General features: G+C 36.5%; 1 protein-coding gene across 3 annotated transcripts in view; it reads left to right on the top strand.

The window, feature by feature from the left end:
- Window positions 1-4,670: 4,670 nt before the first annotated feature.
- LOC117234579 (GTP-binding protein RAD-like) overlaps window positions 4,671-16,658 on the top strand; it is a 78,709-nt gene continuing 66,721 nt past the window's right edge. For 2 of the 3 annotated variants that reach the window (XR_004493541.1, XM_033495953.1), the window contains exon 1: window positions 4,671-4,989. Coding sequence is in view for 2 of the 3 variants with exons in the window: in XM_033495953.1 (XP_033351844.1) it covers window positions 4,802-4,989 (188 nt within the window). In the remaining variant the exon portion in view is untranslated. The remainder of the gene's footprint in view (window positions 4,990-16,658) is intronic. The other variant, XM_033495954.1, reaches the window with a different exon arrangement.

Here is a 16,658-nt window from a genome sequence, read left to right as displayed (position 1 = left end):
GGTATTTTCGAAGCGTACACACAAACAATTAAAATATTTTTTAATATAGTCATCGGTGATTGTTCTTTAGCATCGATGCTACACGTAGTTACATAAAATCTATTTCAATGTAAATTGTGCCTTTAAATATTTGTGCTTCGTATGGATAGTAGGGAAACGAGATTTCGAAATTTCGTGATTTTTAATCTCGCGTTCCTCGGTGCGATACTCGAACGAAAGCTCATATTTAACAAAAATTACTTTTCCACAAATTTGTCCAAAATTTTCTTTCTGTCCAAGCCACTTCGTCGTATGTTACAATTTAACTTCGTAATCTTTGTTCTACGGTAAATCTCATCTCCATAAACTTAAGATGGCGAGGTAATCTCGTTTCGAGTAATGTCACAAAACATTTGGAGATATCTATCTGAAATATGTGGGCGCTAGTTTGTTACCTTCATTCGATAGTTATGGCTATGTCTAGCCGTGGAAAAAGTCTATGAAGCTTCGTAGAGTTTCACGCGAAGATCAAAGTGGTTACCTCTGTTCTTCGATAAAGATCATGTGCTTCGTAAAATTTGCAATAGAGTAGGTCGTATCAGATGCTAAAATAAACGATAAAATCTTTTACTTGCGTCGCCGGTATAAGCTATGGAATAGGTTTAAGATTTCAGCTACTGCAGCTTTTAATACCGTCTGAATAATTCAATGAGATGAAATTGGAAATTCCAAGTACGAATCATTTACAAACGATAAACGAAATGAAATATTTTATTTTGCGCAAGGTGACACTATTTTTAAGACATGCATTTTATATAAAATGTACGACTTCAACGATACAATATAATATCGTCCAAAATATATAAATAAATATATAATTAGTATTTGGCGGATTCTGGTCTTCGTATAAGACGAAACCACTCGAACAGATGACCTTGCAAACTACTCGCAATGAGAAGTAGCTCTATAGACCTTTTTTTCCTTAGGATGGCAATTTTTACAAAGCTAATTAATAATAATTCTTATCGCACCAAGACCACGATATGCTTATTAGACAGTTTTTATCCGGAACGACACTCTAAATTAACGTGTGAAATTCTAATTTTTTTGTAGGAGAACTGCTTTTACATTTACTAATAACATGTAATTTCTGGGAAAATTAATCTACACTTTTATTAAGATCGAGATACGATTATTTATACATTTTTTATCTTCAGCGTGTCATTTGAACTATAATTACAGTACGTGCCGAATATTTAAATAGAGATTAGAAAGATTAATTATTCCTATGTCGAACAAGCTCTAATAATAATTATTAAAATCTTCATTTGTCCGTATCTTCAGTATAAACAATTTTACGAGAAGACTGCAACTGTTATAACTATATTCTTAGATGCAACATTAGCCTTAATTGCTATTTATTTTATATTCCGATAAATCTACCATCGCGTTACGACGTACGTGCTACGAAGGAGAATATAAAAGGAACGAAGATGGAAGCCTCCCAACGACGTAATCTATACACTTCAACAGTAACTACATCTTCGTTAGTTACTGAATTAATTAATTAATACCTACTCTAGGTTTACAGCCTGTTTATACTGTTTGGAAACTTATGCGTAACTTCCTTGTTATCGTGGGCGTTCTTATATCACGCATCTCATATTACGCATCAGGACATTGATAAAAGAAAGAAAAGAGAAAAAAAGCAATTAAAATTCAGGAATCAAAATTTAATTAAAGGTATAAATAAAGAAATTATCTATCGCCGATTAAAATTTATTTTATCCTAGTGGACAGATTGCCTAAGAAACATCGGATGAGCTATAAACAATAATGCGAGAAGCCCAAGTGCCGATAGGACGAAAGGATCGGGAAAATTCAATGGGCTAAGCGGCCCGTCGATGTGTCCGGACGGTTACGGAATACGTACGTGATGGGGGTACGAGAAAAGACAAAGAGCTTACGGAGAAAGACGAATTAACAATCAGTCGTTAACCGAGAGTTGAGTTGCCGAGTTGTTATGAGTTGTAAACTATTAGTTGTGAGTTATGAATTTCAGTTGGCTTAGTTATAGCACATTACTGTATTTAGTTCCATTCCAATCCATTGTAAATAGATCCATCTATCAATAAACATAGGATAAAAATCATTGGAAATTTTCATTTCTAATATTTCTGAATAAATAAATCCTGTACTAGGAATTTCTTTTGGCCAAGAAATCGTCCTCTCGTTACGCGACACGTGTATGGAAAAAAATTGTGGATTAATCTCAGCCTCCTGTTTGGACCTATGGGATCCAACTATGGGGAACAGCGAGCAATTCCAACATAGAAATTCTTCGACGATTCCAATCAAAAACTCTGAGATCTTTAATAGATGCACCTTGGTATGTTACCAAGGAAACGATACATGGCGACCTTAAGATACCCACAGTTAAAGAAGAAATATGCAAATTCAGTAATAGATATAACATAAGAGTTAACAACCATCAAAACCCATTAGTTACTCAATTACTTTTCCGCTGGCTAAAAAGACATTACCCTGTGGATTTAAACATTAGATTCAGCTAGAATCAAACATACGATAATCATCTATTATACACGATTTATTTATAATTCTCAATGAGGATTGATTGTAAAATTCTTCCAAATAAAAATAAAAAAAATCTCATCCTACGCTGCAACAGATCTATCGTTGCAAAGACGTTTCATTTGCAAAAGCTCCGCTTAATTTGGCCGATCATCGGTAGAAATTGTCAAAACTAATCGGTTCACTTTAGTCTCTCATACGCGCAACTGTTCCTATTCTCATCCTGCTATATACAGGGTGAACAACATAAACCAGATTACGTAAATATCTCAAGGTTATTCTTAAAAGACTCCGACATCATCAGTGCACCAATATACCAATAACAAACATCATCTATTTATAAGAATTACGAGCTCCGTAAGCTTCGAATTAAGCCAAAAGGCGGCGATCGATCGCGATCTCCTTTCGTCCTAAAACAACGAAATTCTAATGGCGGCGGATCGATTTAACCACTTGGAAACATCCTCAGCTCGTAAACATCAACACCTTCGAGTGTGAAACGTAAAAAGAAAAGCGAGGGTCCTCTTCGAAAAGTTTCCATTCACAACAGAAGCTCGATGTCGAGGCATCGATCAATTTAGCCCCCGATGAATTCTATCTTGGACACGAAGCCAGCTATAATGAAACGAAAGGGGAAAAGTAGAAGTCTCTTCATTGAAACCAGAGTTATCCCATCTCTCGGCCCCGCTTACATCGTTTCCCGCTGATACTACGAGGATAAAGTGATCTAAGAAACACTCCACACGTCTACTTTCGTCGTTGACCCTGTCACAGCGTCTTCTTTATTTTCAACTAACAAATGTCGCAAGGGTCTCTGGGTTTATGCGAGATCGTCGATCGTTTAACTTTAACGCTAAAACTACCGAACTTCGACTCTGATACGTTTAGGATTGTTCGAAAATTTGCAATAATTTTCAAGCAATTTTATCATACAAATTCTTAAAAATATTCAAAATCGAATTGACGAACGTTTCTTCGACGCTGTATGAAAATCACATTCGCCTGTACTTGAGAAATGCTAACATTTTTCTTTGCTGCATTTAGCGTTTATAGAGATGTTTTCAAGAAGCGCGATGCATCTTTGTTGCTTTACGTTGCTGAGAAAGATCGATGCACAGTTCGCGGCCAATTTTATAATAACGTTAGACAAATACAATGCGAAAAGCGTGTGTTTAATTACGAGATACGTAAGATCGAATTTTTAAAGTCGTTCTCCACGCTGAAACGCTAAAAGCGGACGTAGGTTATTTGCGCGACTAGTCGTTGATACGTGAAATTCTCTCAAATTCAACAGCTACCTCGACGCATTCGGAATTAATTTGTCAAAAAGCAGACACCGCGTACATAATAGACGCACAGAGCTAGAAAATAGTCGCGGAAGCTACAGCGAATGGTCAGTTTCACCGAGTTATCGCTTCGCCTCGTTTCGAGGGAGCTTTCGGGGTGAGTCACGCTTGCGCAAGCCGCGTGCACTTGGCGAAGCTAGAACGGCGCGCAACAATCATGCGAGCTTCAGTTTTCACCAAGTTCTCGTCGGGGTTGAACGATCGTCGCTCGGTTCATCTTTCGACAATCATCGTGAGATTACTTCGCCCGTGAAAAACGAAAATTTCATCTTCGTGTCACGCATCTTCGGGTCGTGATCCCACGTGTTAGTCGATGAGAAACAACGCCAAGATTTCGTATGAAAGTTCTTCTCCATCCACGTGAGAAGCTTCATCCTCTGTACCGCGATCCCTTGATCTTCCTACGCGTTTAGATACAGTGTATCCAAAGAAGAACCGCTGACTTTTTACATTTTATAAAAACGTCTTTGGCGAACGTCGAATATCGCGACAGTTTCAACAACTTTCTACGTTCGTCTCCGCGTTTCGTCAGCGAAGAGATCGGAAGATCTGATCAAAAGCGAACGCTTTGAACTTCTCAGCCTTTTCTTGTCTTGTCTTCTTTTTTTCTGCAGTTAGAATTTCTATCTGAGATCGCAAAGATTTTGCCGTTTTCGTCGCTGTAGAGTCGAACGAAAGACAGAGAACGGTGATTTTCACAAATTTTTCGTTTCTTTCCTATTCGGGGGAGTTTTCTTTTGTTTTTTTATTTGAGACTCGAAGAGTTTCGCGATTTCGTGGCGAATTTTGACGAGACAACGAATGAACGAGAGATGGAGAAAAATGTGTAGAGAAGACGCGAGTTAAATTGTTACGATTTCTTAAAAGACCGAGTGGTGTACTATATGGCAACATCAACCGTGTCGGGACATCATGAAGCTGTCAAGGAAAATTCCACGGAGCTTCTTGATCGGATTTCCATGAATAGTTGCCCGCCAAGTAGTTTTCCAGACAATTTTCAAGACTTCTTCGCCGCTCTTAACGAAGACTCGGACGATTTGCCCAGCATGCTCGAGGATAAGTTGATACCCAGGTGAGAATACGGATGTTTTCGTCTACTGTCATTCACGAGTTTCGTTTAAGATCCAAAGGGTAAGGTATTCCATTGAAAAATAAGATTTTGTAAATTTGATATCCAGTTGAGAATACCAACACTTTTATCTACATATTGTCACTGATAATTTTTATTAGAGTTTGAAAATTAAGGAAAATAATAATATTACCAAATAAGCTTTCGAGACTTCGAGAATTTACATTAGGTTGCAACGTACGAAATTTTTCATCTTTAACGATTTATTGATCTCTAACAAACCTTTCATCGAATTATACCGTGCAAATCGATCTGCTGTGCCAAAAATCTTCCTTGTAACAGACGCGATGTCCGATATACAATAAAGTATTGTTATTGTACGTACACCACCGACCATAAATCACATTGTAACAATACAACGTGAATACAATTTTCTGGCTCGAGTTCATCGCTTAATTTTGCCATATAACGCTGTTTTACGATGATACCCGAATACGAAATTTAAATGTCCACGTGTATAAATTGAATGAACATTTAAAAATGGATATGAAAAATTATATGACGAATTATGATAGACAGAAGAATAAGGCCAGAATAGGCAAAGTGGAGAAAACAGTTACGGCAACTATTAGGAGGAAGTTGAACGACGATCACAGTAAAAGTATTGAAACAAAAGGTAATCGACAGAGTGCCACGGCCAGTTCACGCGGTGATATCCGCACGCGGCTGATGGAAACGAGATATAAGATATTTCGTTAAGATTTTTGACGATACGATTTGATTTACTTATTCTTTAAATTAGGAACGATTGATATAATAATAAATGGTATTTTTATTTCATGACGTAGGCCCTTTCATAATAAGGGAATCGTTTGTATGCAAATTTCAAATTTCATTCAGCGTTTATATAAAACCAATATGGGATCCAACTATGGGGAACAGCGAGTAATTCCAACGTAGAAATTCTTCAACGATTCCAATCAAAAACTCTAAGATCCTTAATAGATGCACCTTGGTATGTTACCAACGAAACGATACATCGCGACCTTAAGATACCCACAGTTAAAGAAGAAATATGCAAATTCAGTAATAGATACAACATAAGAGTTAACAACTACCAAAACTCATTAGTTACTCAATTACTTTTCCGCTGGCTAAAAAGACATTACCCTTTAGATTTAAACATTAGATTCAACTAGAATCAAACATACTATAAACACTTATTATCCAAGTTATAGTACCACGCCAGAATAATTGACTTATAATTCTCAATGAGAATTGATTGTAAAATTCTAGCAAATAAAATGAAATTCAGCGTTGACTCGTGAACACAGGTGTATTTATTGGGTTGACAAGTAAGTGATTGCGGATTTTTTCATTAGGTGGTATGGACAAAATCCGCAATCACTTAGTTGCCGACCCAATATTTGTTTAATTTTGACCTCGCTGTGAAGAAATAGACTGGTTACACGCATGACATAGTATACTTACTTAACGTATCTAATGTACTCAAACATACTTATCCTCCACTTTCGTATCATCACGCCTATTTACGTCTGAACTTGTAATCTATCCAACGAGACGAGGTACTAAACATAAACAAAATTTGATTGCTATAGCTGTAATAATATTTTGTTTGATAATTTACTACCTCGTCTCGTTGAACACGCCATAGAGCTGTCTAAACCTACAACTATAACAATGGAGAAGAAAAGAATCTGCTATTGCAACGACTGTAACTTTCTTTATAACGAAGTACTATGAATTCTGCTAACAGATGTGTTTGTACATCTAAAAATTAAACGACCAACAACGAAGGACAGAATTTTCAGTTTTAAAACAACGCTTAAAGTAAAAAATATTTCCTAGTAAAAAAAGAGAGATTTTGAAAAGTTGATAGATCAACGAAGATTTCGTAGAAAAAAATAAAAAATACTTAACCCTCGTGCGTCGCTGGTTCTCTTAAGTAAAATTATCTGACGATGATGCAAAACTGACGCAGTGATAAAGAAGCGATAAGAAAGATGTGATAAAGAAGAAAATTCTGAATATCGAGACGTATAATCCTATTGTTTGCAAATGATAAAACTGGATATACTTTTTTTAAAAAAATCATTCATCGCGTTAATTGACGCAAGAGACGCAAGAGAACTAATCAGCGTGAAACATGCAGTTGCTATCTTTTCGTGCAAATGGTTGACCGGCGAGTACAAGTGACTTAAATGCAAACATATTAATATTGATGATACCGTATTATCGTGACAAAGAAAAATTACTACGATAGAACGTAGGAGAAGCATAGCGAGATGAACAATTTTATTCCCCTTTTCGCAAACTATATTTGATGCGTCTTCTTTCTATTCCAATCCGACCTTTCTCTCGCATATTTGCGAAATTATGAATCATGTCTGTCGTATTCTATGTACGTTCTCTGACATTCGTATATTTTCCAATCATTGTCGCAACGTACATTGTTCTTAAAATACGGTTAAATGATAACTCGTATCATAACCCTACCGTTGAAAGTAAAATCAAATTACTGTGGAACTGGATGTGGAAAATTGCAAATATGACAAAGAACATCCGTTTAACTCGAGATGACATTTTCCAAAAAAGTCCTGCAAATTCATTGGACAGGGAACATCAGTCGATATTCGCAAGGCTAAGAATAGGTCACACGAACTTCGCCCGTGTTCACCTAATCGCAAAAGAAGAACCGAACAAGCGTAATATTTGCAAAGAGAAAAATTACTGTAAAACACCTATTAATCGAACTTTTCACATCGAAAGACAACAACGCAACTAATTAACATTTCTTCAATTAATTAACCCAGCAGCGGAGAAGCAGGGACATTCACAATGTCTGACACACGTTATAAGTATAAAAATATAGTTAACGATACAATGTAAACATTGTACGTATTTATGACCAGACAATAGCACGCTATCCTAATGTATTGGCTTGGCAACTAAGTGATTGCGCATTTTGTCAATATTTTGTCGTTACGTGGTATTGACAAAATCCGCAATCACTTGGTTGCCAACCCAATAACATTGTATAAACCTATGAAATACAATTATCGTAATTACGACTGTAGTCTGTCACAACCCTCACAGATGAATATGACTGTAAATAAATAAACAAGTGATAATCCTATTACGAATATCAGAACTGTAATTTTAATTTAATTATAATTCAACATTAATAATCGTATTATAAGTATCCCCACTATTTTACTCTGCAAGTATTGATTCTGGGATCAATAATAAATGGATTAAGTCATTTTTTTTTATTCCTCTTGGAGAGTACTCTATGGCTTTAAGGTCTTACACTACTTTTTTTTCTACTATTATTGACTGGGGTGTGCTAATCAATTAAAGCAGAGCGCGTTGTAAATTCTACGATATGATTCATTGTTTACAGCTTTACATATTCACGCATACGTTGTACAGTTTTACCTATTAATATTAGATTACTGCATAAATTCTGTTTGCCTCTTCGTTAATATAAACATAATAATAATTATATCATCGCTGTATGAGTCAATATGAAATAATTTTTTTCTTTTTTATTTGGTAGAATTTTTACAATCAGTTCTCATTGAGAATTATAAGTAAATTATCTTAGCGTGGATTATAAGTGTTTATAGTATGTTTGATTCTAATTGAATCTAAAATATGAAATATGAAATATAACGTATTCCTAGAGTTTACAAAGGACAGAAATAAAAAAATCTTCATTAATTCCTGTCAAATGTGTTCGTAGAACTTTCGAAACTTCCTCTCTATCGCAAGAATTTTCATTTAGAGTTGGCTTTAATCCTGAATTTTGTACGGGACTATATTTAAGGCGGCAAGTTTGGCAATTAAAGATATCGTACGCTGCTGCGCCACATTTAGAAATTAAATGCGAATACGCGTATATAAATCTAGCCTGACCAATTCTAATTCCATTTAATACTGTCTGTTGTTCACGGTCGAGATATACAGTGGCTAGATTTTTGTTAGAACATCCTCCGTTGATTTACAATTGCAATGCCGAGGAATTTTTCTATTCATTGTCCTAAAAGTATTGGACAATGCTTTTCTACAAAAGTTTACAGTATTACGCTTTTTTATACAAATTCTCAAGGTCACTTAAACGAACACGATCTTTCCATAAGCCTATTTATAGTACAAGAAGATAGTATAAATAATGGTAAATTCTAAAAAACCATCGATACACTGTGAACACATTTACACAAATTGCAAGCACATAGTTTTATGAATGCAATTTAAAAATAGTATAAGATAAAAGATTGTTTTACTCAACCAATTACTTTGTTCCGTTACTTTGCGTGTCTTTCATGTTTTTGCATACCGTGTACATTCAAATTTCCCACAAATCCATGATATCTCGTGGTCTAATTATCCGCTTTCTTTTATGCAATTGATCGATAACAGCTTGCGCACCACTGACGTATCAAAGTCCAAATTGAATCGTATAATTCGAATAAGATTCAAATTTCAGTGAGAATGGTCTTTATCATGCGTAGCTGGAAACGGATATTAATCGCGTTCCTTGTCGGATTTCGACAGGTTGCAGATCCTTTCTGTATCGATGGAAATGTCGAGGTCGGCTAGAAACTCTAACAAGGCCTCTAATGCGTACGATACAGATATATGTATCTGGATTTCAATTAGTTCCAGATGCTCCTTATCTTGGTTAAAACGTCGACGTTGTGATATCGTGCCTATTATTGAAATGGTTGATGGAGGGATTAAGCGTGATCTGTAATAACGCTGGCTACTATGCAATGTATGGCAAAATCGGTCACTGCAGCCTATGTTGTGAAAATTTCATTTTCGCGTACGGTAACAAACGAAACAGAGTTTTAAAAATTGCGTTCCTTCAATTACGTACGCTATGAATTTTAGTAAAATTTGAATCATATTGATAGCAGCTACGTATTCCGTGTATTATATTCATTCGTTGTATTCATTAGATGTAAACCGTTTTTGTAGAATTACACTCTTCTTTTCTCTTATTTCATAAAGTTTCTTTCGTTCGATATTGTACGCACACAGTGTCTAGAGTTTCGTAGCACAGGGAATCTATTTTATCGGTGGATCGCCCACATGAAAACGAAAAAGTTCGTATAAAAGTATGCCCTGTTTCATCTTGTTTTCCAGATATAGCGAACTTCTTCTTTAACGAACTGTTTCTTCGCAAGATCCGTTCGAAATTGACCCGTTTGCATACGAACGTAGAACTGGCTACGTCTCGTCATTGACCAGGTGCGTTTACAGAATTACAATGCAAGCTTCAACGCGAAACATATTCGCTTCCTTTTTCTAAATATGTAGACACGCGAAATTAGTTGAACTATACTTGCACCTCTCGACGGAATTATTCCAACGTAAAGTTTGTTGTAACTCGAAAACAAGATGGAACAGAGCATGTGTGTTCTAAGTTCTGTCGCCTTTTTTAAACCGAGGATTCCAAATACACTCGTGGAAGATAAATTTCCGAGTTAGAATGACACATTTTCCCAGCAAGTAATTTAAATGTCAACCAGCTCGTCGCACTAAACGGTTAAACAAAAACGCGGAGTTTTCTACTCGAATTTAGGGACAGACGAGAATGTTCCTTGTTGAACTTGTAAGACTTTCAAGAACTTGAAGAAACTTTTCGGTGTAGGAACTGCACGCATATGCGACATCAATCTCATTTCAACCATGAGATAGCGACCCCGAGCTTTGGACTCCTTTGGACACATCACCACCTTGTCATCATAGCCTACACAGAAGCTATGACACACCTTAGTCCACATCATAGATAAAGGCTTCGACCCCTGACCTCCGACGCATCATCGGCTACACAGAAGCTATGACACACCTTAGTCCACACCATAACCTACACCTAATCCCTCAATATCCTAAAACCAAAACGTATATAAACCGAGACTTCACCCAGGTCGGGCAGTTCTTGTTCTTCTTCTAGTTGCTGTACTCATACAACCCCTTTTCTCCGGTTCGGTATTATTTCGTAAGCGTTAACATTTATAATAAAGTTTTATAAAGGAAAATTAGTAGTTGGGTTACGACTCAGCCTTCTTACTACAATCCAAGTACCAACTTTACGTGACACATACGCGGACAACAAAGGACCTCTGCACTAACGAACTTGCTAATTGCTGTTGACTTACGTACGGTCAAACAACGGTGTATGAGTTTGACGAAAAAAGGGAGATGACCCCGAAAATTCACAACCTGGGACCGTTGGGATATTGATGACTCATTAGGCACTTCGCTTCGGCGATACACGTTGTTGCCGAGTGCCGCTACATATCAAATTAACAAATATCGCTACGAATAAATTGTTTCCGAAAAATCTTGCTTTTGCCGAAATTCTCCGAATTCGAAGGGTCAAACGTTTACGTAAAAATTGTTTACGTATGTTCAAGCTGCGATAGACGTAGCGCAATCAACGCGATATTTAAATATCCAGCAAATCTCATACGAATCAACAAACCTGAACACAGTGTGGGTGTCCGAATATGTCAGCATGAATAATTGCGCGTGCAATGAATGTTACGTTGAAACGTACTTAAAAAAAAAAATGAGAGTGAGCTTAGTAATGGATGTGTAAAAAAACAATATTAAACGTAGCCGCGCAAATTGCTCGTTATTAATACATCGCGAAAGGTTGAAGTTAAAAGTGTCAACGAGCAGACAGGGTTTAGCGAGCAATTATCCGGGAACGGAGTTCAAAGAGGACGATTCGCCTTGCACGCGACCAAATCGGGATTGTTGAACGATAAGATAACTACGAACACGTAGGACGGCTGATCCGATTAGATTGATCTGATTACGGAGTGTTCTGTCCGAAGCTATTCCCGTAAATCATTTACACCTATCGCATGTCAACGTGCACATAGGTACGTGAATGGATGACGATTACATCGAATTTGCCTGGTTGAGTCTGTGCGTGTTCGAGACGTCGTACGGAGGAACTTTGATAATAATCGTTCAAGCGGCTCGAAGGGTTCGTTGATACCACAAGGATTCTTCCCTTCCATCGTTTTCTCTCTCTCTCTCTCTTTTTTTTTTTTTTTTTACTTTTATATTTATTTACGTGCCGTCTATACGTATAAAGATCGTTATATGTAAATATTTCGTTGATCACGCGTTACGTTCCTAAGGTATTCACAGCGCGACAATAACGACGATACGCCTGAAAAGTAAAACACGAGATTCTTGCCGGAGGAAGAAATTTCTTGGGTGTCTGTACTTCCTGCGCGCGCACACTAACAAACTATTCAGAAATGAAGAGAACGATGACTTGGCACTGCGATAAATGGCATTTTCGATAGCGAAATTACCGCTGTTACATATTTCACGCTATTTTTATTCGAAAACGGCGAGGTTGGAGCTGATTTTTTCTTCTTTTTTAAAGAATTCTTCTAGTCGTTTCACGCAACGCGTTAGTTTTTCTAACAATTTTGTAAGAACGGTAATTAATGTTTTCCGTAATTAATGAAAACGTCATATTTGCGGTGACTTACTACGCAGGGATTGCGTGTTAGAATTATTCATCAAAATTATTAGTTTCCTTTACTTGAAAAACGAACGTAATTTACGGTGCACCTAATGTACAGGTTATCCCGTGCAACTGAAACAAGCTACAGCTTCGAAACGGTACGAGATAGAAAATAATTTCATTAGCAAAATTAAACGGTTTCGAACGATGTACGTTTTGCTATATGTGGCCATTTTGAAAGTACCGATGTTTCGAGTTTCGATGTTAACACTTAGCCAACCGCGCACGCCACAGCGAGGTATACGTTTCCACCGCGTTCGGATAAGCCAACTTATACGTTGTCCATCGAGGATTAATGTTCACTATTTAAAAAACAAAGAAGTCTAATTATATTTTGAGGTAATGATTTTATTTAACGATTTCACATATTGTTTATACGAAACATCAAATTAAAAGTATACAAAAATATAGATAAAATCAAAAGCATTAAAGGTATCGTTCGATTATAACTTTATTTAGTCATAACTGGCAGTGTAACTTTTTAATTAATTTTAACACAACCAGAGTCGTGTATTTTATCATATACTGTACTTTATAAAAGTAGAAAAAGTGGCGCAATTAATTGGCGACAATTCCAGGTAAACAATAACTGATAATAACAATAAAAGAAAGGAAAACGCGTTGCTAAAATCGAAAAGGGAGATCTCCTCGTTCGGACGCGCAGCGTAATTCTTCACAGAGGGGAGATCTCCCTATTCGGTTGGCTAATTGTTAAAATCATCCCCATTTTTTCAAATAGATCTATATATTCTCTTACTCGCCGATCGATGCATTTTTCTGCTCTCTATAATGAAAAGTATTAGAACACGTAGATCGAATACCTGACAGAAAGTACGGAGATTCGCGTTGACAAATTTGCACCGTCTTTCAAGATTATCAAAAGCTCAAATAGACAAGATCATACAGTGTGTCGCCCTCGATATCGTACAATTTTTCTCCGAAACATTTTTCCTATCGTTCATGCTTCTCACGGTATTTCAGTTTTTCAAGTTGAACTATTTTACTTATAATTCTCAATGAGAATTGATTGTAAAAAGTCTACCAAAGTAAAAAAAGTTGAACTGCCCATGCTGTATACGTTATATCTGTAGTTATATTCGACAGCCGATGTTGAATACGTCGATAGGGCAGACAGCTACGCCCGTTGAGCTCCGATTGGATAGCAATGCGTCGCGGGTTCGAATCTCGCTGTTTCTGGATGTTGTGTCTGATATTACTTAAGTTTCTTCCGAAAGTACCATAATACAGCCGTGAAAAGGGGCAAAAAGGTGTTTCGGGGCGGGGGCCTATTCTAACCTTCCAAAGTTTGTTTGGTAGTTTGAGCGAAGCACTGTTTATATAGACGAAACCAGGTGACAGACCGGGCTTTCCATGCTGTTAACTGTGTCGTCCCATCCATGGAGGTTTTTAACCGGTAAAAATCCGGCACTACCTTGTGTCCTCGTGTTTTCTGTTCCGAGTCAGAAATGGAGTGGCAAGGTGTGTCTATGAAGATTTTCCTCCACGTAAAAAAAAAGAATTTTTAAAATTTTTGTTTAGTTTATCTTCCAGAATTTTCTTTAAAAAAATCTCTTTTTCATTTGCAATATTCTGCTGTTTTATTTATTTAGCTCTTATTTAGCTGTTCGTTCACTTCGAATATATTTTATATTGTAATATCGTAAAGTAATTTACATTAGAGGTCGGTTGAAATTAGAAAAAACCGTGTACGTCGTCTTTTTGTGGTTCGTTTACATTTAAGAGCGCTTATGTGACCTAGTTCTTACAAAGATATGAGAAAAACAACAAACAACGTTAGAACAGCAGGACGGTTCCGTGTTTCAAGGAGGGACGACCGAGAGGTCAGAGTATGCGAGTCGAAAAATGTGTACATTGCGAGAGTCAGAGTTAATCGAGACATCGAAGAGTAGAGTTGAGAGAGTTGATCGAGACTTCGGAGAGTAAAGTTGAGAGAATTGATCGAGTTGCTAGAGAGAGAGAGAGTGTGTGTGTGTTAGATTCGTTGTGACGAGAGTTGCCAAATAACTGTAAAGTTATTTGATATAGATACGAGTATCGCATTTAGTTTCAGTTAAACAAACATCGTTTTCTGTCCAATTAACACCTGTATATTCAATTCAATATTAATAAATATTAAGTAATCGGAAAAAAATTTATATCTTAATTTCCACGATATTACGATATCGATATATGAGATTTGTAGAGCAATTATAAGAGACTATAGGCTAAACAGTTTCGATAAGAATGATAGCTCGGGCGATTATCCGTAGATTTTTATGCAATTTCATATTTCTATGAACGTAAATGAAAAGATGAAGCCGAAATTCGGATCTATTTCGTTCTTTTCTTTTTAACTCCGAGTGAGTCTCATAGAGTTATATGGCAGAAGAGTTACATTAGCTTTTATTAAATATCGTAACGGTTGCTCCATTTTGGATATTTCATATACTTTTGCATAGTGTGAGCAGCAGCCTGTGCATCATTTCGCCTTCAAATTTCCAAGTTTTATTCGTTGGTTCTTGAAATTCAGTGTTATCGTACTTAACACTGCTGCCTTCCTCGAGTCTGTACAGCCCCAGATGAACGTTACATTTCAATAGGTATATTGTTAGAATATACATAGCTATGGAATATTTCGTTCTACTAGCCGATGTAATTTTTGCACCTTTTGCGCGTTACACGATCTTTATGAACGAACAGTTGAAAAAGAAGGAGACATCTGAGGAGATACGAAGCGAAGAAGAAGCGAGAACGACGGTGGAGCTAATAATTAACTCTAACGAGGAAAAAAATATAATTGGAAAATTAGCCTCGTACTTAGAATCATGTTATTCCTAAATATACTTAATCGTAGTTCTTTGCGTTGTATAATAATAAATCCGAAATACGAATAGAATCAGCTGCCAGCAATCGCCATAGAACCTACTAGAAACACTGTACAGACGTCTAATCGATATTCCATGACTTTTTAATGGAGATTCATACGACACGTGCGTAGGTGCAAAAACTATTTTTTACTTGCTCAACAGTTGTAACCGTTTTTAGAAACATAGAAAGGTATAATTAGTATATCGATCGCGTTATATTCTGTCACGATAGAAACGATAAAAGCTCTATCACAGAATCGAAACGAATAGAAATAGAATTTTTCTATCTGTTTTATAATTCCTCAAACTCTGTTTCCATTTTTCTACCTTTTATTTCAATAGATTTGCCTACACGGTGAGATAAAAATAGATACGAATAAAACTTTGTACGTAATTGTGATTCGCACAAAGTTCAAGCGGGAAACTCTGAAACCTGCTTTTGCAAATTCACATTTTTACGAACACGACGAACAACTTATTCTGTGTGTCCGTCTAATCGTAAGAAATAAACGAGATATTTAAGTATCTTCTTTCTCGTGGCTCGACCAATTGTTCTCATTGTTGTTACATATTGTTAGAGGAACCAAAGAACGAAAATAAAAGAAGAACATCCGCGGAAGCTACCTAATGCACGCTGTTCTCTCGGATCATTTATCAAACTAAATGACTGTGAGTACGTTTTATCTCGTATCCAATCCCATCGGATGAAATTGAGGGTTGAAAGGAATTAATGCAGCTCGGTGTAACGTCCGAGATACCAGTATACTATGCACGGCAAACCGCTATTCACTGTACTATAATATACCTGGAATACTCTATTATTCACGCATTATAGGCTTGCGCACTATTGCATTACTAGCACGTCATATTCATTTGACGTTGACGAAGAAACGTCATTTAAATAATAATAAGAAATCCAGAAGCTTTCTCTTTAGTTTAGCACGCGAGATATTTTCTCACGCTATAGCAGACTGTGTCAGAAAGATAATTCATAATTCATATAAATATCATTTCTATTGATAAACGACAGATATCACATCGTTTGACATAATTAGAGAACGACATTACCATTTACATGTACGTTCGTGGAATATTGTTGCGTCATTCTCCAGTGATATAGCACTGTTCATCGTATTATCGTGATCGAGCTACAGTCAAGAGAAATACTGTTGTTGATCGCGAACGATTCTGTTATTATATGTATTTTATTGCTTTTTGCCCTC

The sequence above is a fragment of the Bombus vosnesenskii genome, unplaced genomic scaffold (genome assembly GCF_011952255.1).
Source record: "Bombus vosnesenskii isolate JDL3184/JDL3185 unplaced genomic scaffold, Bvos_JDL3184-5_v1.1 scf7180000013305, whole genome shotgun sequence".
In the NCBI taxonomy this organism is placed as follows: Eukaryota; Metazoa; Arthropoda; class Insecta; order Hymenoptera; family Apidae; genus Bombus; species Bombus vosnesenskii.
Note: the sequence above shows the minus strand (reverse complement) of the source record. Positions and strands in the feature narration are given on the sequence as shown.